Here is a 27,613-nt window from a genome sequence, read left to right as displayed (position 1 = left end):
TACATAAGAGCGTGCACGAATAAAAATGTTCTAGTGCACTTTTATGGTTTTTTTTTTTTTTTGTTTTTTTTTGTTTTTTTTTGTTTTTGCTCTTTCGTATTACAGAGGGCATTATCTTGACCTCGAATTTTAAAAAAATCAATTATTTAATTTTTCCGAATTCATTTTTACCATTCACTCTAATCTAAATTGGGCTCCCTGTGCTCATAAACATTAATTATTTGGGAGGCTTTCTTTGTTTTGCCCTTAGGGAGCAGGCGATTTAGACAACCCGCGGTAACATCGGCGTATTCATTGATAATTTTTCATTATTGTGCTACTGCTTTATTACAATGTTAATACCTTCCAGAAGTCTACCAATCTTTTTCTTTTTTGCCCTTAGGGAGTTGTTCATTATCACGTTCGAATGCTGTCTTTGATTTGCTTTTTGAAACTAAGTTTGGGAAACAAAATAATTTTTGTTCAGTCGATGTACCTCGTTACGCGTGTAGCATGGTTTCGAGCGACGACGAGATTGTTCGACCACTGAAACGATTTTGACAAGCGAAAACCACTGGGGAGGAAGAAGAAGAAGTATTAGGCCAAGCTGTACTCAAGTCTACTCGATACAAATCAAAGTCAATGGGCGGTAAATTTATTTGAAAGCTGGCGTAAATCACGGATCAACAAAGACCCAGCTCTGCAATTGAATATTTCGCGCTAGAAGATATAGAAGACCTTGGTGTTGACTGGGTTGAAATGTCTACACTTTCACTCGACTTCTGGATTGAAAAGCTCCTACAAGACGTTTCTGATAAGCAAGGTAACGTTTGCTCTTCTTTATTTTTCTTTCCTTTTTAAAACGGTATATGCAAGCGATGGCTCGAAAGACGTTGCTCTTGCTGCATGCAACCAAATGTGTTGGTTCAGCGTAACGAATTTATTAGATAGAGCCCTTCAAATACTCTGAAAAAAATGGATTCTAGCATATGATAACATTTGGCTGTTCTTATTCTTTTCCAGAGGTGAAAGATATCCAGCCAGAACCTTGAGCCAGATTGTGAGTGGTTTAAAGCGACACAGCTGTAGTCAAAACATCGAACAGATGGATTTGACCAGAATGAAGTAAGTGTGTATGAGTATATTTTGTAATAATTATATATTTAGCTTGTTGGAGAGAAACTATCCTGCACGCTGAATAAAAAAAACGTAAGAGATTTTGGGTAACGGATATATGGCAAATATTTAAGTAGATTATAATTGCCCTACTTCACTATGACGTCACATCAAAACAATCTAGTGTTTAAACGCAAAGGATCATGGTCGTCGGAGGGGTTCAATTCAACGCAAATTCACCAAAAATTGTTCTAAAACCCGTATCAATCCACGAAGAGAAGTAGAATAGCCAGCAAACTCTCAGAATATTTTTAGTACATATTAACACATATTATATCATCGCATTATAAATATTCAGTTATCATTATTATTATACAGCTTCTCATTAATCCCATATAGGTAACTGTCCAATTATTTTCTTAATTGGATAGGTCTTGTTGATATGGGATTAATTAGGCAGCTATATAATTAATAGGTAATAGGATTTCATGCTCCCCAATCAAGAAATAATTAGACCCGAAAAATTCCTCTGACTGCCAAATTGGACTCGGCCTACGGCCTCATCTTATTTTGTTAGTCCTCGGAATTTTCCTCGTCCAATTATTTCTTAATTGGACAGCAGGGAGTCCTATTACATATACTTATTGCACTTCAGTACCAGCTCTTCCCTGCTGATTTCCAAACCCTCCCCGGCTTTCAGACAGACTAGACCTATTTTCCTGTATCATCATTGTTCTTTTTCTTTTTCTTTTTTTAACTAATGACTAAATCAACGCAATTTGATTGGCTTGTTGCCTCATGAAAAACAACGCAATTTGATTGGCTTGTTGCCTCATGAAAATAAACGCAATTTGATTGGCCTGTTGCCTCATGGCAATCAAAGCAATTTGATTGGCTTGTTGCCTCATGAATAATTAATGCATGATATAAATAGAATCTATTATATCATAGTTTCCCATGCAAGGTGAGGCACTTCCCTTGTGTACCCACAGATAAAATAAATTAAAATAAATAAATACACTAGTTTTCTGTGACAAAAAAAACTTGTTGTCGTTACTAACGCCGCAAAAATGACAAGCATATCTTGAAACTTTCCCAATATCTGCATGTCAGGGTGTCTGAGGGCGGTAAAGATGATTTTCTCATGTAGGCGGTAGACGCAGTAACCGGAAGGTCGCGACTTGAGCGCACATATCTAATAAATTGAAAACTATAATTAATGCTATGCTTGCGGCGGTGAATTGCGATAACAAGTCGTTTTGCTTTCTAAAAATACTAGTATAATTTAAAACTATAATCAATACACGATGCTCGTAGAGCTGCGCCATTACTATACTTGCGGCGGTGAATAGCAATAACAAGTTGTTTTTGTCGCTAATAATACTAGTATAATTTAAGTCAGGATTCATTGTTTGTCTCCGACTTCAATTTAGATGTTTCGATTCGTGACCATGGATCTTCTTCAGTGTGCCGTTGGTATTTGGCCACGCGTATAGACCAATTCGTCTAACGCGATGTTTTACCCAATTCAAATTTACTGGGAAAACTTATCTATTTATATTTACATGCCATATCCATATAAGTGCTTCGTTGACATGCATATATAATGGACAAAAAAAAATATTCCCAGTGACTTTAGCGCGCAAGCTAGAGTCCCGTACGAGAGTTCCCTATATTTCTATAGTTTTTTTTAACACTATATAAGATAATGCAGCAACGGTGTGATGAGTAAAATGATGTTGCTTGTCGCTTCTACGCCTCGAAAAAAAATTTTTTTTTGATAATTGATATGACAATGTATGTCCCATTCAGCCGCCATTACAAGCAGGAGCCGTTTCTTTCCGCGCCGGGAAAGCAATGTTAGATTTTTTAGCGAAGGACACAACATTTTAGTTATAAAACAAAACTTAATAGGCATATACTATATATCCGTGAAAAAACTAAGAAGAGACGTAAGAATTTGCAAAATTTTGCACAAATGAGTAAGTTCAGTAGATCTTAGTTAACTGTGTAGACCTACAAAACTTTGCACTAATTTGTACAATTTTGTAAGTTAACTTTTTTCACGAATCTATGGTATGAACTCAAGTAAAAATTCAAGTAAAAACTCTCGCATGCAATTTGAATTTTTCACGAACATTTCGAGTCAAAGATCTTTACACAAAGAAATCTCTTTTTTGATAACCAAACAGCGGAAAGCCGACGAGAAAAACAAAGACGGCTTTGTAAGCTACTACTTATCTACTATGAGTTTTATGAGTGTTTTCGAGCCATTGGAGGTCAAGTATCTGCAAGATAATGATTGAAATGATCTGTTTTGATAGATATTGGTGCTATTTTTCCCTTCCCTTTGATAACTTTTCACCTTAGCTAGAACGGAAGACGAGGAAGCGAAACGCGCCGACAGATAATTACTTTTTGCCGCCTTGGTAATCTTTGTGGTGATGGAAGTTAGGAAAAACTATGATGACCTTTAAAATGATAAATATCCTGAATTGTTTCTCGCGGTGAGTTTTTCGATTTTGTTGAAGAAAAAAATAAGGCGCTTATCTGATCATTGAGGAATATGAAACGTGCGCGCGTGTCTCTGTATTGTGATATAAACACGCTGGGAGCTGTAGAGTACGAGAGAAGCAAGCTTAGGAACATGAGCCATAGTCAATTGTTTCTTTTGCTTCTCGAGTGCTCTACAGCTCCCAGAGTGTTTATATCTCAGTACGAAGACATAAGTACCCATTTTATATTGCTTTTCTAAAATATTTTTGGGCAACTTGTCCTTTGGAGAGCTTGTCTATGTCCTCTAATATAAAAACGGTAGCCAGCGAATCAGCGCGTGCGTTATATTTCAAATATTTTTAAACAAAGAATTATTAAATGACTGTTAAAAATCTCGCAATTTGATTGGTTGTGGGCGCGTGCTTTATGAGAGCTCAAGGCACGCGCGCGCACTTTCAGTTGGGTTATTCCTATATAAGATATCGGTTACCGTAATTTGTATTAACGCGCGCGCGTTTTCTATTGAAGAAATAGAAAATTTGCTTGCTGTGCTGTGTGGAGCTATGAAGCACTTGGCGATTGTCAGAACGCTCGATAAGTGTCGAGAAGCGCTTCGCTACACGTCTCTAAACACTTCTCTCGTGTTCTCCAAACCCCTGCGTGCTTTATAACAAACAACACGCCCGCGCGTTTCTATTTCTGCATTATAAAATAACTGTCATAAATGTCGCGTTCTGATTGGTTGGGAGCGCGTGCTTTATAAGAGCACACAGCACGCGCGCGCACTTTCAGTTTCGTCATTCCTATCTAAAACAACGGTTATTGTAATTTGTGTTTTGTCAAGGCAATAAAAAAACTTGCTTGCTGCGTTGTGTGCAGTCATAAAGCACTTGGGTATTGACAGAACACTCGAGAAGTGTCGAGAAGTACTTCACTACGCGTCGTGCTTCTCAACTTCTTTCGCGTTCTGCCAACCCCCGCGTGCGTCATAACGAACAGAACGCGCGGGCGTTTTCTAATTCTTCAATAGAAAACGTGCGCGCGTGCTTTGCGCAGTTATAAAGCACGCGGAGATTGGTAGAACGCAAGAGAGAGATTTTTATAAAATCATTGGGATAGTACGCGCTCTACGATTGGTCGAAAACCATGTTTGATGAGGGTATCAAAACACGCTCGCGTCATCCTCTACAAATACATCAGAATAATACGATTTTTTTTTTTCGTTTTTTTTGGCGTGTTTGTTATTTTATAAAACAGATAAAAAACTCGAGGGGCTGGAAACCACTCTCCAGTGTCCACGACTACGCGTCGTGGTTTCCTACGCTCCTCTCGTGTTCTTCCAACATCCCGCGTGTTTTGATCAGAGTATCAAACACGGAAAACTGTTTCTGATCTGTTAGATAAAAGTTTATTATATAGTTAGGATAGTACGATTGGTCGAAAATAATAATAGTAATAATAATAATAGTAATATAGAGGTACGCTCAATCGTTAGAGATCTTTTCAACACTCGAAGATAAATTTCGTATCTCCGCGCGCCCATGTAATATTCTGTTTATTATATAATTATCCATAAAATCAACTTAATAAGCTTTTTATTATTATAAAAAGTTTTTATTCATAAACTAATAGCTAAAATACACATGGTAACGATATTTTCATATGTTAGAATATCAGTTTTACGAAAAGGAGAAATATAGGTATTTTCTAATAAATTTTAAGGAAGTTTTTAACTTCACGCTGAAAGAGTAAAAATAACATGGGAAGACTATATTACAGTACAATGAAATGCTGAAACCTTTATGGTCGAGCAGAAAGAAGCTTGTAGTACTCTGATCTTCCACTTTACACTTTTAAAGTTGTCTTCTTTTGTGAAGACAGGTTCTTGTGATTTACTCTGCAATAATGAATAAAGTCTTTAGAGGAATTTGGGTGTGAACGGTTGAAATCGATGGACGGATGGACGGATGGACGGATGGATGGGTGGGTGGGTGGATGGATGGATGGATGGATGGGTGGGTGGGTGGGTGGGTGGATGGATGGATGGATGGATGGATAATTGGATGGATGGGTGGGTGGATGGATAATTGGATGGATGGATAATTGGATGGGTGCACGGACGGACGGACGGGTGGACGGATGGACGGTTGAATGGATTGATGGATGGATGGATGGATGGATGGATGGGTGGGTGGGTGGATGGATGGATGGATGGATGGATTGATAGATGGATGGATGGATGGATGGATGGATGGATGGGATGAATGAGTTGGATGGATGGATGGATGGATGGATTGATAGATGGATGGATGGATAATTGGATGGATGGGTGGGTGGATGGATAATTGGATGGATGGATAATTGGATGGGTGCACGGACGGACGGACGGGTGGACGGATGGACGGTTGAATGGATTGATGGATGGATGGATGGATGGATGGATGGGTGGGTGGGTGGGTGGATGTATGGATGGATGGATGGATTGATAGATGGATGGATGGATGGATGGATGGATGGATGGATGGATGGGATGAATGAGTTGGATGGATGGATGGATGGATGGATTGATAGATGGAAGGATGGATGGATGGATGGGTGGGTGGGTGGGTGGGTGGGTGGATGGATGGATGGGTGGGTGGATGGATGGATGGATGGATGGATGGATGGATGGGTGGGAGGGATGGATGGATTGGTCGATTGGATGGAAAGGATAGATCAAAATAAATATAAATAATCGATAATCACTATCAATAACACCTTTAATCCTCAACTCCACGTGACCTACATGCCGTCCCACATCTGTAACCACGCCACAAGTGTACAGCCCAACATCTTTAAACCCCACGTGACCAATACTCAGTGACATATCCACTCTTTCGTCCTTGTACTTCTTTTTAACAATCCTTTCCGAGTATCGTGATTTGATGTGATGCCTGGCAGTGTTTGTTACCCTTGTACCAAGGTGGTTCCAGAACAGAGCCGTGTAACGCTGAGGTGTGTGCTTAGCTGAACAAACCAACACAGCAGTGGAACCTTTTGAAACAGTGACCACGTGATGAAGGGGTACCACACGAGGAGGACGAGGGATTGAGAAGTCTAAAAACATAAACATAGAGTGTGTGCAACCATGTGTCTCAAAATCCCTTGAGATATGAATAACAATGAAACAGCCGCCATCTTGGTTGATCTAACAAGAGAAGCTAATGAGGAATGCTTTGTTATCATCAACCAAGATGGCGGCTGTTTCATTGTTATTCATATCTCAAGGGATTTTTGAGTCACATGCACCTGCTATATTGTAGTAAGATCATTCTTAGACTAGAGAATTAAACATACTCAACGTTAAAAGGCGGAAAAGGTACATAACAAATTAAACAGGAATTATGAAATTCATTTGGATGAACAAACGAAGAAAAAGGATTCGATGAGCAAGTGAAATTTCATGCCTCTTTTCCTTGGTCGTAATGTTTTCCCATTTCAGATCACGTGTCATTCTCTTGAAGATTCTTTGTTTGAGTTGTATCCATATTCATGTGTCTTCTCATGTATAACCGTTAAACAAAGAAATAATACTCTAGGAAATTACAGGTTGCTTCGATTGGAAAAACGTTGCGCCACAGACACGGTCTATTTCATTGTTTTCTTTCGTTTTACTTTGCCTATGAGTCACTAATTATACAATTCGGCTCTAATACTAATTTTGGTTTTAATACGAGTATTAAATTGTGGTGTGACTTACAAATAGGAATGACTATGACAAAATGCGTATCTTTGCCCAATCGATTGACCGCGTGACAAGTATAAATACCGCGATGCATCATGGATACTTTCTTGAACACCAAGTCGAGGCTACCACGTGATCTGACTTGTTTGATTGACGGAGGCATGTCTTGTGTGGCGAGTGATGCGGCTCTTTTTATCCAGGTTATTTCAGGTTGTGGGCTACCTGTGGCACGGCATGGTATGACTAGAGGTGTTCCCACGTATGCTTCATATTCATGTTTTCTGGACGTGATGCGAGGAGGGGCTGAATATAAAGAGATTGAGATTGTTTTATCAATTAACCAAACAGACAACCAGTCAGCAAGACAACCGTCCAACCCACCAACCAACCCACCAACCAACCCAACACCCACCAACCCACCCACCAACCCACCCACCACCAACCCACCAACCCACCAACCCACCCACCAACCCACCCACCAACCCACCCACCAACCCACCACCAACCCACCAACCCACCAACCACCCACCCACCAACCCACCAACCCACCCACCAACCCACCAACCAACCCACCCACCAACCCACCAACCAACCCACCCACCAACCCACCAACCCACCAACCCACCAACCCACCAACCCACCCACCAACCAACCCACCACCCACCAACCCACCAACCCACCGACCCACCAACCCACCACCCACCAACCCACCAACCCACCAACCCACCAAAAATGCTTTGTTATTGTCAACCAAGATGGCGGTTATTACGTAACATGCACCTCAAGAAAGATCCCTTGTGTGTGACGTCAAAGCAGCTCAATTTTAAGGTCGACAAGCAAAAATAATTTAAATCAATCTAAATCTCCTGAAAACTGACACTCTATTGTTATGTCATCCAAATTGAGCCGCATTCCGACGTGTCTGTAGGTTTATCTTGGTACGTGGTAGGATGGGGTGTTAATGTCAACGCTAAACACTCATTTACATCTGAATTGCTATTCATGATTCAATACCTTCCTGCGCGATTAACCCACAAGATTGATCTTCATTTCCCACAATCACTTCACAGCGAAAATCCCCCACACGTCTCACATCCGTCATGTCTAACTTTAAACCCATCCATTTGGTTGGTCCTAATGCTTGCTTCAAGACTTGATTCTGCACCTTCCATGTAATCTTGGAGGCTATTTTACCTTGTTCAACACTACAGTTTAGATACTGGGGTATTTCGCCAGCATCCTGGTGGGATTTAGAGTGCCCTCTCGGCTTAAAAACCGCTTTGACCTTGCATGTTGAGGAGCTATGAGCCGAGACATCTAAAAAAGACAATGATTTTATTATTTCCTACTGTGAAGAACAAATGTTATTCCCCAGAGTATATGCCAAACGTAGAGTGACGCAAGAAAATGGGGAATCTGCCAAGGTGCATCCCTATGAGTGCGTTGGTGATAAACTCGGCTTTGATCTATAAACCAGCCGCTGCCAAAAATTATGTTCTTTATATTTTCCTTTTTTAATAAGTCAAAAAAAAATTACTTTTTTTAAAATCAAAAAAACGAAAAACAAAAAACAAAAAAAAAACAAAAACAAAAACAAAAACAAATCTAAACTAAACAAAAAAAAAAAAAAAAAAAAAAAAAAAAAAAAAAAAAAAAAAAAAAAAATCAAAAACAAAAAAACAAAAAAAACAAACAAGCAAACAAACAAAAAAAAATAATTAATTAATGAATTAATTAAAATAGAATAAAATAAAATAAAAAATAAAAAAATGAAAAATCCAATTAATATTTGAATTTTCCAAATTTGAAACTTTCGAATCGACGCAGAAAAACATACAAGAAAAACAAGCGTTTTCAAGGCGTTGTTGTGCGTCGATATTTATGCTTTTGGTTGTTTTTTTTTTGGAGTTTTTAACTTTATTTCCATTGTACTACCCTGGAGCCATGTTAAGCGAGTCAAAAATTGCGTCAATCAACGCCCACGAGTTGCGCGCTGCTTATCAGCTCATTGTCTCGCCCAAATATTTTTCTTACTCCATAATTCCAGTTGTCTATTTGAACGCTTTAGGAACATCCCTTCTAATGGCGCAAGTATTGTTTTTGTAAATAAGTGCGGTCTCCAACAAAGCACCTCAATTTTTCGCCAAACTTTTGGAAATTTGATTCTTTGATTTATTGCGCGTCTTAAGATAACGGTAGAATACTGATATTATAACGGATTTTTTAAAGATAAAACATTTTGCAAATTGTACTAAATAGTGCGCGCAGTTCAGAGCCGACAAGCGAGATCGTAAACGATAATTTCTGAATAAAACCGAGTACTCGGATCGCTATACTGTTCTCCACATCTTGAAATCAAGGTAAAAAAATGTTTACAGCGGAATGTTGAATACGATAGAATCTGTTTCCTGTGATCAAGTTTTTAAAAAATTTGTACGAGAATACGTGGTCTGCACTGGGAAAGGAAATTAGTCTTTGCGTGGTCTGTTAAGTTTGAATTTCAAAGTTTATGGAGGTCGATTGGAGATTTAACTGAACTCTGCATGACGCGCTTGCTTTTAAGAAATAAGTTCAATATGGTTCTGATATAAGCTTCATTTTCCCGCGCAAAGAACGCAATTTACGATGTTGTCCTAGCAATTAACTGCAGCGCGTATCAACCCCAATTGTACGATCGCGCAATCTCAAAACATCGCGCAAAAAAATCTCAAAATGCATTGAAATGTTTTGAAATAGTTTTTGTTGTGCAGATAAGACATATGTTGCAGTAAATCTATCTCTGGCAAAGCAGCAACGATCCTAAAATATATTTTGCAATTGCGAGTAATCTATCGCAGTGTGTATCATTAGCTCTGGCTAACGATATTTCTAGCAGAAACATTTTTCTGCGACATGGGTTTAACTTACCTTCGTCTATGAAGAAAAGCAAACTCAAAACTACTAGGGGAAGCATTCTGGATTCTTTAGCACCAAGCTTTTCTCTTGTTTGTTTTTTTTATATACCACAAGCATTCAATCTGCGATACGTGTGCTTGGTTTTTCCTTGGAGTTTCTCGAATGAATGCTGATCATACTAGAGGCCGGTGCGTATGGGGGCGTAATAGAATATTTACCGACAGCTGTTGCTCTGTGTGTCGTGAACCAGGATCGCTGACTTACAAACCGTTTTAGAGGATTACATAGACGCCAAGTCAAAGTTCTGGGTTGTGAATAGCCTTGTTTACAAGATACGAAAGACTTAGTTTATTTATTGTATGAAGTCTTGGGGTAAAAAATACTTTTTTTCGTTAAAAGAAGGAAAACAAAAATGAAATTACTTGGACGTTTTCTGCAATACAATTGTCTACAGATCGTACTCCTCCCGTCGATGTCAAATGATCTGAAAGTTGGATTTAAATTTAAAGATCTCCAAGCTTGAATTCATCCGATTTGATTGTAAAAAGAGGAAACGTAAGACGTGAAAAATGATCTTCCGGAAATCAAGACTAGACGCCTCTACCTTGCTTCAATGATATACGACCCCAATTTCTGGTCATCTAGAAACGAAGCCAATTGGCAGTGACAGTGCCATACAACGGCACCAATGCTATGAAATTAGAGATTCACGATGCCAGGAATTCTTAAAGAAGATAAAAATAAACTCGAAAAAACCTCTTTAGGATTTTAAGTACCGTGTTTTGATATCATTTTCTCTATTAGTGCATTGGGTTATCACTAATTGATCGGATCCAATGGACTTCTACTAGCTTAGCCAATCAGAATGCAGGATTTGCAATATACCCCTAATCTATTTGTAACCAAGGCATGCACCAAAAACGCATGAATTTTGAAACAAAATAAGTAAAAGAGGGAGTTAAGACATCGAATACTATACCCAACAAAGACAATCTAGCCCACACATCCGGTGTCGCGTTTGCCTCCGGGCTACAAATCTTTTGTTTCGATTGTGATCAGACAATTCCCGTTAAGCCATAATATCATGTAGCCTGTACTTCATGATATCTTCACGTCTCGCTTACCTTGGATCTCATGCAGAAATTTTTTTCTAATTCCCTCTCTTTAACTTAGGAAAAAAATTCCTGTGCATTATGGGCATGGGCACGTAATGGTGCAAAACCGCGATTGCTAAAAAACAAATTCTGAAAAAGAGGACCCCGTCCAAAGTCTAAATATACAGACTAGTACAGAAAGTTCTATAAAAACTCATAAGCAAGATTTTGAAGCCAATCTTTTATGGCACCTTCAATGTTACATACGCTTTTATCCTACAAAATTTCAATGCAAAAAACAAGCGAATAAGAGGTCTATAGACCACTTGCATTTGACGTCGAACTGGGGGACAAAACAAAAGAATGCCAATCTCCTGAGAATAGACCCTTTTCGAGTTCCAAATTACCGCTAACGTTCCTTGATTACAGACTAGTGTACACAGAGTTAGCCTCGAGTTTGTGCAGAATATTCACGTGTTCCAGTCAAGGTCCGTCGAGTTTCAAAGTGTTTGTATTGTTGAACTTGTGCATCCTTTACTTTACCGTTGGTATTTGTGAGTAATTAGAGTATTTATTACATCCATTTTGAAATCACAAGCAAATCCTGCAATCTGATTGGTTCCCTGCAGCAGTGATTTCAGCATAAATTGCACGATTTTGAGCTCTAAATTGCACGATTTTGCACATCAACTGATATGAACCAATCACAAGAGAGACATGTCATTTTCTAGCCAATTATATCAAGGAATCCATCTTAGTGTTGAGCTCACCGCTTCTTGCGAAAAAAAAGAGCCACGGCTCAAATAATTTTTTCTGAAGAACGATTTTACCGTCAAAAGTCTTAAAAAAAGACTTAAAAAGCCGTAAAAAGGACTTAAAAAGACCAACTGATCACTTAAAATCGTCAAAAGCATCTTTGTAAAGTAACTGCTTAAGTAAGTTGAAGATATTACAGCGAAAAGCAGTGGGAGAAAATGCAATCGGCATCTTTTGAATGTGACTTCTTGGCGATTGATCGTGGAAAGTGGTTTCCTTTTCAATCTGTAAAGCATAACAACACATCGAAAATACAGTCATTAAAAGAAGTTTTTCTTAAGAAGAAGATTTTTGCTGAGCTAAGTGACTTCTTAAGGACAACCGAAGGACTAAACAACCTTTGATTTTTGCTGTTTTGTCGGCACAAGTGTGATCTAAACATATTGAACAGAAATCGTAAAAATACAAGCAGTGAGCATTGGCTGTAATATGGACAACAGCCAGTTCATTACAACCCTTTTGGGCAGGATTGTCTTGTTATTTAATGTAAGTAAACGATTCTTAATACACGTAATGCCTTTTGGTCCGATATAAATTCATTTTAGTTTTGGATTGAAAGTGTTGGTTTTCAAAATGAGAATCATTGTTCGATCAGTATAAACAAGTTCTCTTGGCAGCATGTTTGAATCGACTGCTTTTAGATTGTAAGTCATGTCGGTTTAACTGAAAAAACGTCTTTTTCAAAAAAGATTTCAAAATGGATATAATAAAGTGGTAATTGAACTTCGTGTCGTACAATTTTGGTCTGAAATCAAACTTGCAATTACAAATCGCACTCCCGCTACGCGGTCGTGCGATTTTGTAATCGCGCGTTTGATTTCAGACCAAATTGCACTCCACTCAGTTCAATTACCATTATTAATAAGCCCGAGTAAATGAGTGTGTAATAAAGAAACACAGCGGTAATTTGGAAATCGAAACTGGACTATTGGAAACTATTGTTTTGTCGCCCAGATTGAACTGCATTCCAAAGTACTGCAAGGGGTCTATAGAGGCTTTGCACCATCACGTGATGGCAGCCATGACAGGGGGCAGTAGAATTCTTTCTCATGTATATCAGATTAGACTAGAATCAATTGTTCCTGCCTTCTCTCATGGCTGCCATCACGTGATGGTGCAAAGCCTCTATAAAACCTATAAAATTTAGCGCTTGCTATACCTTCTTAATTATCTCCGCCATTTTTCTTTTTCCCTCTCTTGAAATAGAGGGGCCTGATTGGTCAGTTTTCATTACCGTCATGCTTCACGCTCCGTGTCCAACCCACTCTGTCAGCGCGCGCCACAGGGTGGCCCATAAATATGGGTATAAAGAAAACATAATGGCGTCTCGCTGAATAACAAACTGTATTTTATTTATGATTACGAAACATGTGCCATTAAAAAAGGACAGAATAAGGCTGCTCTGGGTGGAGTATCCAAAATGGTTAGTCCAAGCTTTTAAAAATTATCAATAGAGTGTAGGTAGGCGTAACTTAACCCGTGAGATGAAAATACTAGTAAACGTGTAAATATAGAATGACTTCACTCTAAGACTTCAACTCCATATTTTTAATGTTTACAAAATTTGATGTTAACTTGGAAGAGGTTTAGAGTAATCTCAAGGTAGCAACCTCTGAGGTAGCAATAAGATCATTTCTTTACTAAATATTCTACTTTTATTAAAATAATAATAAGTTTAGAGTTAAATATAAAAGCATAAAATACACAAAGCTGCTTTCAATAATTATATATATTTTACAATGTTTTGAAAATTAGGAAGCATTCATTTTTCAGGATGTTCGATATATTCTTCTTCGGTGGCAGAAAATTGGATCGTATAAAACAAATTGAAAATACTGATTGAATGAAAATGCTGACGAGTCTTCCTCTTTCGCTGTGGAAAAAATTGATGCCTTACCTTAATTTCTCCTGCCCTCCCCCTCTAAAAAATAAATGCTCCCATGGATTTGGAATTTAACAGTAACACGACAACCATAAACATGCGTTTAACGCTTTAGCCTTTAGAAAACATTACACACAAAGTTAGCTCGGTGTTAGCTTTGCATAAAATTGATGTTGCCAAATTATTGTGTAGTTGCAGAAGTTATCTACCCACCCCCTCCCACAGAGGAATTTGTAATCTCCATTGCTCACAGAAAGAAACAAATTACATTGGGGGGGGGGGGGGGGGGTGAGGTATATGGTAATTTCTGGAACTACACATCATTGAAATACAGTCCACTCTCTTTACTACACCAGACACCCTTGGGACTGTCACTTGGTGTTTGTAATAGGAAACATCCGCAATAGTGAATTAATAATGGTCATTTCTTTGTCATTATTTTTCGCTGGGATTATGCTCACTGTTCAAAATATACTTATTTCAATAAAGATAGTCACCTGAAAAGCTATAAAGCCGAGGCTGACAAGGATTATAGGTAGCTACATTTTACATGTTTCAACCGCTTGTTAACTGTTGATGGACTTGCACATCTTACCAGTTACAGTATCACCTCTCCTAAGCATCCTCAAGCTGCAGTTTGTATCAAAAAAGCTTTACTTGTTTGAAATGAATTGTTTCCCATGATCCTCAGTGATCTCAGCTTTCTAGGTTTTTGGTGACTAACTAATATTGAAATAAGTATATATAGTGGTGTCTGTAATAGTGGGGATTTAGCAAGGCAAGAGTCAACTGTATTGGCATCAATAACAACAAGAAATAAGTACTCAGAACTAATTAAAATTATTTTTAAATACTTTTGATAACTGATGTGATGAACGGTAAATATTTTGGAAAAATATCTTTGCAAAAATTATAATTTGCTTTTGTCAATTTTGCAAATACTTTTGATAAGAATATAATATGGTATCTTTTCTGAGTATATACACTCAATTGAAGAATCGTTGTCGGGTTCAGAAACATAGAACATAGAAGCTGAGACCGAAATGGCACATGGGAAATGACATAATTATATTATAATTTATTCATTTGCGCCATCCATGCAGTCAGTTTAGAATGCAAACGCGTATCAAAAACAGTGGATGATGCCACGGGTTGCCGGTCACAGCATGCATCTAATTAACGTACTTCCCATGTGCAATTTCGGTCTCAGCTTCTATGTTCTATGTTTCTGAACCCGACAAAGATTCTTCAATTGAGTGTATATATACTCACCAATATAAAACTTTCAACATTGATAAATATTTTTCGTGATAACTAACTACGTGATAAATGTACATAAATTTATAACTTTTCATTAATATGCATTCTATGCATCAACTATAACAAATTTAATTTTGGATGAAAATGCTGAATGGTGCTTTCAGAAAAAGGACATACTATTCCATTTATCCTTGCTTCCTACTTTAGCTGTTCTAAGTGTCTGTCACGCAACATTTCCCTCCCCTTGTGGGGAGGGAAACTTTGCATGAAAGACACTAAGAATGGCTGCGTAAGAGGCTACAGTTATTCTGGCCCCTCTTTTAATGGCTACCCTTTATGCCTCCACCAACTTTGTGCTCTCAACATTGAATGAAGGCCCCAAAATGTTGATGTTTGTAACGGTCATTAATGTAAATGTGTTTGCATTAGAGAAATGATGGCCAAGATATACTGACCAATTCTGTATTACGCAGGGTTGGCAGAAAGCTAGGTGGAAGGCAAAGGGGATAGTAGACCCATTTTCTGGAATGCGCTGTCATGAAATTTACAAAACCAGGGCTTTCATTTATAATTACCAAATGCCCCCAAAATACTGTTCAATTTAGATTTTTATCATGCAAGTGGTAGTCCTACTAGAACAAGAAGGTCAGGACACGTATAGGATTAATGCTTTGATAAAGGACTACTTTGATGATAGGGCGGCCATCTTGGATCACAGGGCATTATTGGGTGTCCAGGGGGCAAATAAAGCTTTGTTACAGTAATGACGTCGATTGATATCAACAGCTCACCACAAGAAAATACAACAAAAGATGAATTATGACGGCACATCGATCACCTTTACCCATAAAAGAAAGACAAGCACATGAAACTCTACATATTTTCCATCATCTTTGTTTTGTTTTGCCCCCTGGCAAGATTGCCGCCGTATCGTCGAAGTATAGTCCATTAATTCATAATTTAAAACCCTGACCAGAAATTTTGTTTTTGAGGGTCGTACATTAGATGAATAAGTCTTTTCCCTCGTTAAATAGTCTATTGGTATTGTATTGTCGTCATGGTAACTGTTTGCCTTAATTGATGACCAGTCTCCATAGCAACAAAGGTAGTGGAGTTTCTGTTTCAGTTTCTGCACAAATTACTTCTGACATCCTTGTGTCGTTTCAGAAATTATCCATAATCCTCCCCCCCCCCCCCTCCCCAGAGAAATTTTGAATTTAGGATAGGTGGGTGGTGTCAGAGAAAGAACAAGTTTACAGAGTTTGTATGGAAGAAAATTGGAATTTCCAGGGGTGGGGTTTAAGAAAAAAACCTCCATGGGGGAGGGGGTTGTGGATAATTTCTGGAACTACATATTATAAAGTATGAACAAAAAGTCCTATGGTAACGACCATGTTGCATGATAAGAATCTATAATTGTTAGGATAATAATAATTTAAAATCTTCCATAGAAACATTTGATTGTTGGTGCCTCACCAATATAACCCATGGAATAAGACAAGCCATAGTACGAGTGACAAGCAGGGATGGATGTAGTTACTGCTAGATGTATGCCTCACGTTAGCTTCTGCATCAGGTCTTCTCGATACTGTGAAATCATAAGATACAAAGTAAGTTTGGGGAGTTTTTTTCAATTTTACATATATACCACATGTCATTCCCTTGTGTATTATTACTTTGCAAGTCAAATGCTAAGATGTTGATAAATTAATTTACTTTAGGCATGTTTTCCCATTTCAGACCACATCATTCCCTTGAGTATTATTACTTTGCAAATCAAATGCTAAGACGTTGATAAATTAATTTACTTTAGACATGTTTTCCCATTTCAGACCACATGTCATTCCTTTGAGTATCATTTCTTTGATTAATGGTTGTGCATGAGAAGACAAATGAATATGGATACAACTCAAACAGAGAATCTTATTCTCAAGACCATGTGTCATTCCCTAGAGTATAATTTCTTTGTTTAACGGTTGCACATGAGACGACACATAAATATGAATACAACTCAAACAAAGAATCTTATTCCCAAGAGGATGACACATGGTCTGAAATGGGAAAACATTACACTCAAGGTAAAGAGGTATGGCTCTCTCACCATTTTCTGGTCTCCCAACAACAACTGAAGATGTTGTAGGTGGAGTCCAAGTTCGGCCTTAAAAGTAAGACAAAGTTTGGTTAGTTTATAATTCAACTAGGTGCTGTAAAGTTGCAGTAACATGGTCAACAAAACTTCTTTGCAGGTTATTGCTGCGATATGCATTGCAAGTTATGGTAATATTTGCTCTGCAAATCGCAATGCAATGTCGTGCAACAAGTTGCACGGTTTTGTTGCCCAAATTACTGCACCTTAAATTAACTCCAATTGGTCCAAAAATGTGCATCCTTCGAAATAACTGGAACACTTTCACTCCTAGTTGCTACCACTATATGCTTTACAATACAATACAATATGCTTTATTTAAACCATAGATTACAATAAGGAGAAAATATAAATACAAGTATATTTACAAAAGAATGGTAAGGGTTACCTAGAATAACTATAAGAGCTAATAAGTTTACTATTAACCTAATTATGTGCACTATTCAGCCTAATTTAGATTTGTTTTGTATTTGATTCATGTATCCTTGAAAGTATGACCACAGTAGTTCCTTTTGGTCATGCAATCGCCAATCACTGATTGCCATTCTTCATTAACTCCTTCAACCTTTATCAAAATAGCTGTACCACTGTGCTTTATATCACAAGTACCACATATTGGAACCCCTAAATGTTAACAAGGAGCTGAATACCTGAAGGGTAAGTCTTTGTTGTCTTGTCGATTTCAGGCTTTTTGAAAGAATTGCTGAAGACCTTCCCTATTTTCTTGTGGAGCGCTTCTTTATTATCTGGTTCTTCTGGAGAAAAGGTAGAAGAAAATAGGGATGATTGCTTTTATTATTCATTATGATTACGAGTTGTCTTTATTGATCAAAAATGATTGTTGTTCTCATTTTAATAATATTTATCACCATTTACCATAAAATGATGATGATGATAATGATGATGGTGGTGAGGATGATGATGGTGATGCATGATGATGGTGATGCATGATGAAAATGATGATGGTGGTGATTGTGATGATGGTGATGAATGATGATAATGATAATGGTGGTGATGATGATGATGCATGATGATAATGATAATGGTGATGCATGATAATGATGGTGGTGATGATGATGATGCATGATGATGGTGGTGTGCATGATGATGGTGATGATGGGGTGTTGCATGATGATGGGGTGTTGCATGATGATGATGGTGATGATGATGATGATGATCATAATAATTAATTACAGTGTATCTTTATTTATTCTCATATCATTATTCAATACTGATCAGCTGGACATCAACTTGTCAACAGCAACTTGTCTCGTAAAATGCTTTGAAATGTAGTGTACATCAAGTTGCCAAGGTGAAGTGTTAAATTGCAATGTGATCTCAGCAACTTGCAACATTTTTTGGCTCCTTGTAAAGAAATGAGAAATGTGTGCATGCATTCTTGAAAAATATGCCTCAAAATTGTGAAAAAAGGTTGTTGCAGGAGGATTGATGTGTGCAATGACTGTTGCCAATTGCTTCAATCCCTTGGGAAAAATAGAACAGAGTTTTTCCTCGTGCAACACTTCTCATAACAACAAAACTGTGAGCAACTGCTGTTAAGCTGTGCAATTCTCCAGCAACTTGTCTTGCAGTTACTGCAAGTTTCTGGGAAAATTGTGTAGTGTAACAGGGCCTTAAAGGACAGCTGGTGTAAACCAGTGATCACTATTATCATGATTATACCTTCATTGATCGTCATCATCAATATCATCATCATAATCGTCTAACGCTATCATTAGTACCACTATAATCATCACCATCATCATCATCACCCTCAGCTTCGTCACAACTACCAACAACCTCATAATCATAATCATTGTCTAACACCATCATCATCACCACAATTACATCATCACCAACACCATCACCATTGTCCCAAGCATTATTGTTAATCATCGTCATACCAACCTTGTTCCATTGTTCTTGCTGTAAGGTATACCCTGCTTGACCTCAGCCTTTGCCCTTTGTAGCGACAGATTGCTTGAATCTCAAAAAGATAAGTTGTATTGAATCTGAGGCCATTGATGAGGGCAGAGTGCTGATCTGGATTGATTTTCAGGTGGTGAACTCGAAGTGACATGAGTTCTTCTGTGTGTGAATCAAGCCTTTTGCTCCAAAATACTCTATATCTGTGCATGGGTACCTCTGCAGAAATGAATAATGAGTGATTGAATATATGCTTGAATGAGTGAATGAATAAATGAAATTATGTATGGATGAGTAAATGAATGAGTGAATGAAAAAAATACATTCCAACTTTGGATATTGGAGCCAATCAGAAACCAGTAGAAAACAATAGTCGCTAAAGATATATTTTTATTGTTATTGACAAAATAATGATGGCTGTCTAGTTGCTTACAAGTAACACCAGGGTCAAATTACAATTCTCGTGCAGTCTAGATTTATGATTGGCTCAAATACCCAAAGTTGGAATGTATTATTTTCATTTATTTCAATTGGCTCGCTCTCTAGGTGGCCCCTACACACAAAAAAACACTAATTCATTTGCATCAGTGAGTGCGAAAGGAGATATTGAGGTTAACCCTATCGTGAATATCTCCTAGGATCGAATTAGAATTTAATAGTTGATTTTTGCAGAGTGAGGAAAACCAGAGAACCCAGAAAACCCTTGAAGCACAGGAGAGAACCAACAAACTCAACTCACATACAACACCAAGCTCATCGGGACTAGAACCTGGGTCACATTGGTGAGAGGCAAGCGCTCTCACCGCTACACCACCCATGCTTCCCTTCATACAAAGCTGACTGATTTTACCAAAGAAAATGTGAAATCTTGTTTGGGAGCAAAAACCCTGAGCACAGACGTATGCTAATACATCAAATGTGGTCATTCTGTTGTGTCAGGCCGTAAAATCTAAACAATATATAATAAAGCCAAACGAGAAAATAAGTGTGTTTCCTGTTGCGTGACCGACCCAAATTTTCTTACCAATTTTTGCCGACCCTAATATTTTTTTAATTCCCAAATGCACCACAGGGTTCCCAGTAAGCTAATTTCCACTGTTGTATCAGTAAAAAAAAGATCTGACCTACCCACCCCAATTATTTTTCTCATGCAACAGGAAACACACTTATTTTTTTGTTTGGCCTAATTTTATTCCCAACTCACCTGATTTTTCTGGTTTACTCCACACTAGCTCCAGGCGGACTTTGCCCTTCACGGCAGCCATCATCCTGACTCTGAAGTTCCTTGGTGGGGTGGGTTTTTCAGGAGGGATGTATATTGCAGAGCTTGGTGTACTATACTCACTCGTTCCTTGCTCTGTTACTGCGAGAACACGATACTCTGACCAAACATTACTTCTGGGGTAACCTGTCAGGTGTAGCTCCTTTGTCTGAATTGAGATAATATGTGTAGTGATATTGGCTTTCATTGGTTTATTCACTATTGTTAATTGGTTTCTGATCACCTAGCAATCTATGCACTCGTCGTATATACATCATATCTATCCTACAATATACTACATGTATTGAAAGGTAAGATACTGTATGCGTTGACTGGTGTACACCTGTCTGCCCATCTATGATATCCATCTAATTGTCTGTCTGTCTGTCAATCTATCCATCCATCCATCCTCTGCCTAGCCATCCATCCATCCGTCTATCTATCCATCACACCACTTTTCTGTCACTCATCCAATAAATACCCTTTATCAAAACTTGCACAACATTGCCTTACCATATTAAAATAGCTCCACTCTCCAGATACCACCCCCTGCTGGGATCCAATAGAGATGTGTCTGACCTCTACCATAAAGATAACTGCCTTCTCTTCTGACTGTGGTCTTGGATCACGATGCATATATGACCACTTAATCACAACAGACCTGGGTCTCTTGATGAAAGTGCTGTTGACAGTCGTTGGTGTTGATGGATAACCTACAAACGACAATGGTTAGTTCTTAATGCGATTATCATTTTAATCAAAGTTAACTTGGTGATAATGAGCCAGCATTCGTTGCTTCAATGCATGTGTACCGGCATGTTTGCGCCACCACCCCCATGGTTAGCTTTGCTTGCATTGCCTTGTTGTTTACTTTGATATACTACAAGTTGCATCAACATATGTGTACCAGCATGTTTGTGCCCCCTCCCCCCATGGTTAGCTTTGCTTGCACTGCCTTGCTGTTTACTTTGATATTCTACAAGTTGCTTCAACGTTATGTGTACCGGCGTGTTTGCACCCCTCTCCTCCCATGGTAAGCTCTACCTTAAAAACATTCAGGCAAGCATTGAATTTTCACTGACTACATTCAGTATGACTGCTGTTTGAGGTTGACCCATGGCTTGGTTAAGCCTTTGCTTGCACCTACCATCCACGCCTCATGCTAATTGACAATTTAACCATGCCGCAAAGCCTAGGGTTGTTTTCCAGGTTCTCTGGTTTTACTTCATTTTAGGACAAGCTAAATTCCAATTTGATCTGTGAGTTAGCCATGCATGCTCTGACTATGATCAGCGCAGAGGTTGTTTCAAGGTTTGATCTGTCAGTTAGCAATGCCCTGACTTAGATCAGCACAGAGGTTGTTTCAGGGTTTGATCTGTGAGTTAGCCATGCCCTGACTTAGATGTTCAGCCCAGAGGTTGTTTCACAGTTCATTAAGGACTTACCAGTTACATTGAATGATGGTATTTGACAGGTTTTGCCACAGCCTGCAGGCTGCTGACAGCACTTCTCTAAATCAGGACATACATTATCATTTTCACAGCTTGTAGTGCCGCAGGACTGAGTATTGCTGAAGTCCTGACACAAACCTGATTTAAGTCCTGATATATGAATAAGAAATAAAATATTATTATACTTTCTTTTCTGATAGTAATATTGCCCTCCAACCTCTCGTTATTTCTGTGGCACAAGTGTAGCTGATATTTTCTGAACTACACAATATACCCTTCTCAGACCCTCCCCACCCCTAGGAAATTCCAATCCCCCTCCATGGTGGAGGTATGGATATTTTCTGGTACTACACAATATACCCTTCTCAGACCCTTGAGACCCCTAAGAAATTCCAATCCCCTCCATGGTGGAGGTATGGATATTTTGTGGTACTACACAATATACCCTTCTCAGACCCTCCCCACCCATTGGAAATTCCAATCCCCCTCCATGGGGGAGGTATGGATATTTTCTGGTACTACACAATATATCCTCCTTAGACCCTCCCCACCCCTTGGAAACTATATTTAATGTTATTACAAACTGAAATGAAAAATAAAGTTATTTACAGTCCAAAAGTTGGTCTGCATAGAGAAAATCTGTGCCCTCGGTCTTGATAACGGACCTCAGCCTAACGGCTTCTGTCCGTACATTCAAGACCTTGAGCACAGTTTTTCCATATGCTGACCTCCTGGCTAGTTAATAACATATATTTAATTTAATGTTCCCAAACTGACCTTTGTTGTATAGATTGAGCAGATACTTGCATGAATGTCTGCACTGCCAGTTGTCATTTTTCACTTTGAACTCCCTCTGAAAACAAACCACAGATCAGTTATTTATAACGCATAAAACAAGTATAGGTTATAGGACTCCATGTTGTCCAATTTGGAAATATTTGGAAGAAAAAAATTCTGAGGATGGACAAAATTGGAAGAGGCTGATAGGCATGCCGAGTCCAATTTGGCAGTCAGACGAATTTTTTTGAATTCAATTATTTCCAAATTGGACAAACGTAGTCCTATTGCAGATTAATTATATCATCCCAAACTATACTAGACTGATTCCAAGTCATAGTTTTCCATCAAAAGAATGCGAATGGAAACGATCCAAATTAATCTTTAATTTGGACAGGAAAGAGAATTTGAAAATAATACAATAGTTGCTTAATAATATGGGATTACAGAGTCATGGTACAATAATAATAATAATGATGATGATGATGATGATGATGATGAAATTGAGTAATTTTTACGTAGGTGTCATATCAAAAATTAAAAGGTCATTTTGTCTATGTGTTTTTTGATATTTTTTAATATCTGAGCTTTCAGGCCACTTGTCCCATCGTCAGGGATTGAATGAAATTACAAATTTAAGTCAGTTATATAGCAGAAAAGAAACAATACTCTTGACACTTAACCTTGTGAGCTCAATGCTAACCCGGGGGGTGGGGGGTACTCCCATACAGTCAATTCAAAAAACATTGTCATCGACCGGCTCAAGCCTACACGACTGGACCGAAAGGAATATGGGTAAAAATCACTGAAGCGGTTAAATATTCGTTCTGAATTAATTTTTTCCAGCTAGTAATAAAGATAATATTGGCGAGAAACAATCCATCAAATGCATGTCTTTGGGTTTAGGGAAAGAAAAACAAAGTAGTTATGATTCAGTTCACAATTTTGAAAAATATGAAGGCATTAAAAAAAGTCTCCTTCAACACTTCCCGCTTGCCTATGAAGGTTCGTGCTGTAAACGGCATAAGGCATAACTAGTCAGATAAAATTATGCAGTCAACTCGGCTTCAGTGAATGCTACCCAGAGCTCCTTTCGGTCCAGTCGCGTAGACTTGAGTTGGTCGACAACAACATTTTTTGAATTGACTGTATATGGACTATACGGGGATGATCCGCTGAACAGGGTATGGTTTTTCGAGCTTCTTATCATAAACAGGGTATGCAATTTCACTCAAGTTCCAAGTTCTTCCTGAGCTTCCTGTCATATTCAGGGTTTCTACTTTCGTATTGACCGAAACTGGTTATCATAGTCGTAAAAAAAATGATACGCGAGATGACATGATAATTGAAACAGGAACTCAGTGCAATTAATTATATCTTTTGTCATAAACAGGGTCTACAAATTTGAGTTTTTTTGTCATAAACAGGGTACCCTTTTCAGAATCCCAGCAGAACACCTCTACCCAAATTCTGGCGGAGTACCCCCCGGGAATGCTAACCACTATATGCACGCATGTTAACTATCATTGATGGAACATTCTATTTCTTTGTAAGAGGAAGATAATAACAGTTTGAATCGAAATACTGTGGTCACCTTGAAATGTTCTAGGAATGTTCTATTCTTCTTTGGCCAATCAGAATTGACTTTCTAACCACAAGATAACGCAAAGATAACAGTAACGCTTATGATTGGCTATTGAACATTCTTGAAATATTTCTAGGTGCCCTAGGTTTTTCGATTAGCACAGTAACTGGAACAGGTTCGGAGGTTAAGGTCAAGGTGTAACATACATATGGCTGGGTCAGAAATGGTTTACTTACGCAATATTCTCTACACAATTTCACTTTATGGAAGTTCTCATGATCAACACATGGCTTGATACACTAAAAAAATACATAAAGATTGATTAATGTGGCATAGAGTAGTTAAACGTTAACGTTTGTAAAAAACATAAAAACATAAACTTACAATTGCATTCTTAATACTACGGATCTAACCGAACTGTGGCGACACGGCAAAAATTTGTCTCGCTACCACTCCCTAATTCGTCCACTGACACGCTTACTTACTTGTTAGAGCACGAGTCGGCGTTCCATCTTTCATGTTTGCATTGCACTGTAATACATGAAAGATGGAACACCAACTGCTGTAACAAAAGTAGGTGTGTCAGTAGACGAAATAGGGTGTGGTAGTGACACATTTTTGACGTGTCGCCACAGTTAGGTCAGATCAGTAGTATTTATTATTATTTATTGATTTTTATCAGAGCATATACATACATATTTATATATATATAGAGAGAGAGATAAATTGCTTTTATTGATAGGTTAAATTTCTACATAGTTTAATAGTTTAATTTATCTTTTATTTGACTGTAGTGCGCAGTAGAAAACAGAAATGTTGATTCTTGAGCAGTATAAGTTAATAAATTATTATTATTATTATTACAACAGGAGCATTGAAATGACATCGAAATAGTTTCCCATAAGAATGGTTATAGTATGAGTGGGAAATGTATGGTACAATGCTGTAACATCGAAATGGCTTCCCATAAGATAGGTCATTGTATGAGTGGGAAACGTACATTACTGACTTACATCATGTACTCAGTATGACATAATGTAACACTGAAATGGCTTCCCAAAAGAATGGTTATCGCATGAGTGGGAAACGTAGGGTACTGACTTACAGCACGTACACGGTATGACATGCTGTAACACTGAAATGGCTTCCCATAAGAATGGTAAACGTATGAGTGGGAAACATATGAGTGGGAAACATACGGTATTGACTTAATGACCTGAAAATAGAAAGAGATATTTCTACTCTTGATCTAGGGTTAGTGAACTTACTGCAGTAAAGCATGAGCCAGTGCATGGCCGACTTGGATTTAAAGTCTGAAAAATGAGAGACAAGTTAGGAATTAATCATACTTCCATAACGCATGCAGTATCAAAATGAAGATGGTGTGTGAAAACACACACAAGAAATGTTGCTTTCTTTCTCCTTCCTCTCCCTCCCTAAAAATGTTTTCACATGTATGAGAGGCTAGTTAATCTAGAACATTAATAGTTTACAAATATAAAACAGGTTTTTCCATGCTCCGTTCAGTAATTTAAGCATACAGGAAGTGGTGTAAGCATGAGAGAAGTATAAAGAGAAGCATGAGTCGTATTCAAGCATTTTTTCAATTGCCAGCTTGCTCTTTATTAATAGATCATTATCAAAGCACATTGCTTACAAGGTACATTCTATATTGGGACTGTCTGCCATGGAGTCTACAATTTTCTCATCTTTCTTTAAAAACACTTCCTTTAAAGTATACTATGACCCACGAATTCTATCCAGCTATCTTAATTTAGCATTTTAATCTGATAAAAAGCCTAAGGAAATGAAAATAAAGTTTATTTGGGTATTTTTATTGCTATATGTTTTGAAATCGTTTTGGAAGTCCCAAGAGATTGCAGTCCAATAGTGTATTGAAAGCACATTTCTATGGCAATCTTGCGATATTTTTAACGACAAAAATAACAAGCATACTACTGTACTGTTGTGAAGACGATAAAAATGTCTAGAATGGAAAAAGGTTTCCATGTAAACTCGATAAAACATCTCAAATTTTAAGATACCGGTTTTGTGACCCGCTGAATAACGGAAGACACACATTTAACGCGCGAAAAAAGCTTCCCGCAAAATCACGCCCCGTTGACTACAAAACACTCTGTACAAAAATAAAGCGGTGTTTTCGAAAATAATCTTTATCAAAATCATTTCTGTACAGTTTTGTACAATTAGTATTCATATTTTTTTCATATTTTACGTATTTTATATTTTGACCGCGAAGACCCGCATTGAAGAACATGTTATGCACTCAAAATAAAATATCAAATTATCGAACTCCTTTTAGGAATATCATTGTTTGTTAACCACAAAAAAACAGTTTCAATAGAGCGACTATTTAGTTTTGGACGAGATTTTTGAGGTTGAAATTTGAGTGTGCTTTTGAAAGTGCATTTTGTTTACCAAACGCTGTATTAGTAATCCACTTTGAAAGGTTTGAGTGCAGCCAGTTTGTCTAGAGACGCTATTTGAACATATTTTTGAAAAATGTACAAAAATAAACGTCAAAAAACCTTCCTTGGACGAGCTTTTTTGCAGAATTCCGATACATTTGCGATGGTTCTTGGATTAACAACAATAAATGAGGCGAAGGCTGTTAAAATGCTTTCTTCAAAATGCTAATTGTAACACAGCATGAGAGAAGCTTTTAAAAACTTTGCCAAACTAATCGAGAGTTTTCAAATCAAAGTAACATTCCCTAGAGCTTGTTTCTTAGCGACTGTTTCTTCAATAGCCTTCCTTTTAGCTGTTGTTTTAAGTGTCAAAATCACAGGTTGTTCCTGGATTTAAAACAAACAAGTTTTGAGAAAGATTGTTCTCGGTAAAAACATCGCGCGAGCAAAGTTGACATTCACACCTTGGAGTTTTATATCTCACTTCAAAGGTCTTCATATCTTGTGAATTAAAAGTGTTTTTAGAGGGATTTGTTTTTAAAGTAAGCTAAATGTGAGCTTGATTTTGAGATCTGTTGATCATTTGACGTTTCTATTCCAGCTTACCTTTGCAAAACATCTAGCTTGACATCTCGCACTGAATATCTCTCTCATTCTGCATTCCACTAATGTCACAAAAATACACAGTAAAAAAGGCAACCGATTAATCTTAGAAGCCATATTTTTAGTATTTCAACGAATTTGGCAAACAAAATAACCCCAAAACCTCAGCTAAA

General features: G+C 37.9%; 2 protein-coding genes and 1 long non-coding RNA gene across 4 annotated transcripts; 1 reads left to right on the top strand and 2 right to left on the bottom strand.

Moving 5' to 3' along the window:
- The first annotated feature begins 220 nt into the window (after positions 1 to 220).
- On the top strand, positions 221 to 18,115 carry LOC116292293 (uncharacterized). Its single transcript, XR_004196649.2, has 4 exons — positions 221 to 802; positions 1,003 to 1,104; positions 16,714 to 16,872; positions 17,988 to 18,115. It is a non-coding gene; the product is annotated as an uncharacterized LOC116292293 (long non-coding RNA).
- Positions 4,977 to 10,433, bottom strand: LOC116292292 (protein turtle homolog B-like). Its single transcript, XM_089028833.1, has 5 exons — positions 10,223 to 10,433; positions 8,330 to 8,632; positions 7,331 to 7,618; positions 6,349 to 6,687; positions 4,977 to 5,488 (listed from the first exon to the last, which is right to left on the bottom strand). Exons 1-5 carry the CDS (start codon positions 10,266 to 10,268, stop codon positions 5,484 to 5,486), a joined length of 981 nt encoding a protein of 326 aa, XP_088884959.1. The 5' UTR covers positions 10,269 to 10,433; the 3' UTR covers positions 4,977 to 5,483.
- LOC116292291 (anosmin-1) lies at positions 16,713 to 27,613 on the bottom strand. Of its 2 annotated transcripts, none has more exons than XM_031699574.2 (11): positions 27,444 to 27,613; positions 25,677 to 25,721; positions 24,645 to 24,707; positions 22,824 to 22,899; positions 22,041 to 22,196; positions 21,109 to 21,308; positions 20,539 to 20,764; positions 19,317 to 19,553; positions 18,059 to 18,163; positions 17,364 to 17,420; positions 16,713 to 16,850 (listed from the first exon to the last, which is right to left on the bottom strand). In XM_031699574.2, the coding sequence occupies exons 1-11, from the start codon at positions 27,555 to 27,557 to the stop codon at positions 16,735 to 16,737; spliced, it is 1,395 nt and encodes a 464-aa protein (XP_031555434.2). In that variant the 5' UTR covers positions 27,558 to 27,613; the 3' UTR covers positions 16,713 to 16,734. The 2 variants fall into 2 exon arrangements, with proteins under 2 accessions (XP_031555434.2, XP_031555435.2); XM_031699575.2 differs by having other exon boundaries at positions 18,059 to 18,160.

Source organism: Actinia tenebrosa, unplaced genomic scaffold (genome assembly GCF_029948245.1).
Source record: "Actinia tenebrosa isolate PJP-AT-01 unplaced genomic scaffold, QUT_ActTen_1.0 PGA_scaffold13__45_contigs__length_12533684, whole genome shotgun sequence".
NCBI classification, from domain to species: domain Eukaryota; kingdom Metazoa; phylum Cnidaria; class Anthozoa; order Actiniaria; family Actiniidae; genus Actinia; species Actinia tenebrosa.
The sequence above is the reverse complement of the archived record's forward strand: the minus strand, read 5'-3'. Positions and strand labels throughout refer to the sequence as shown.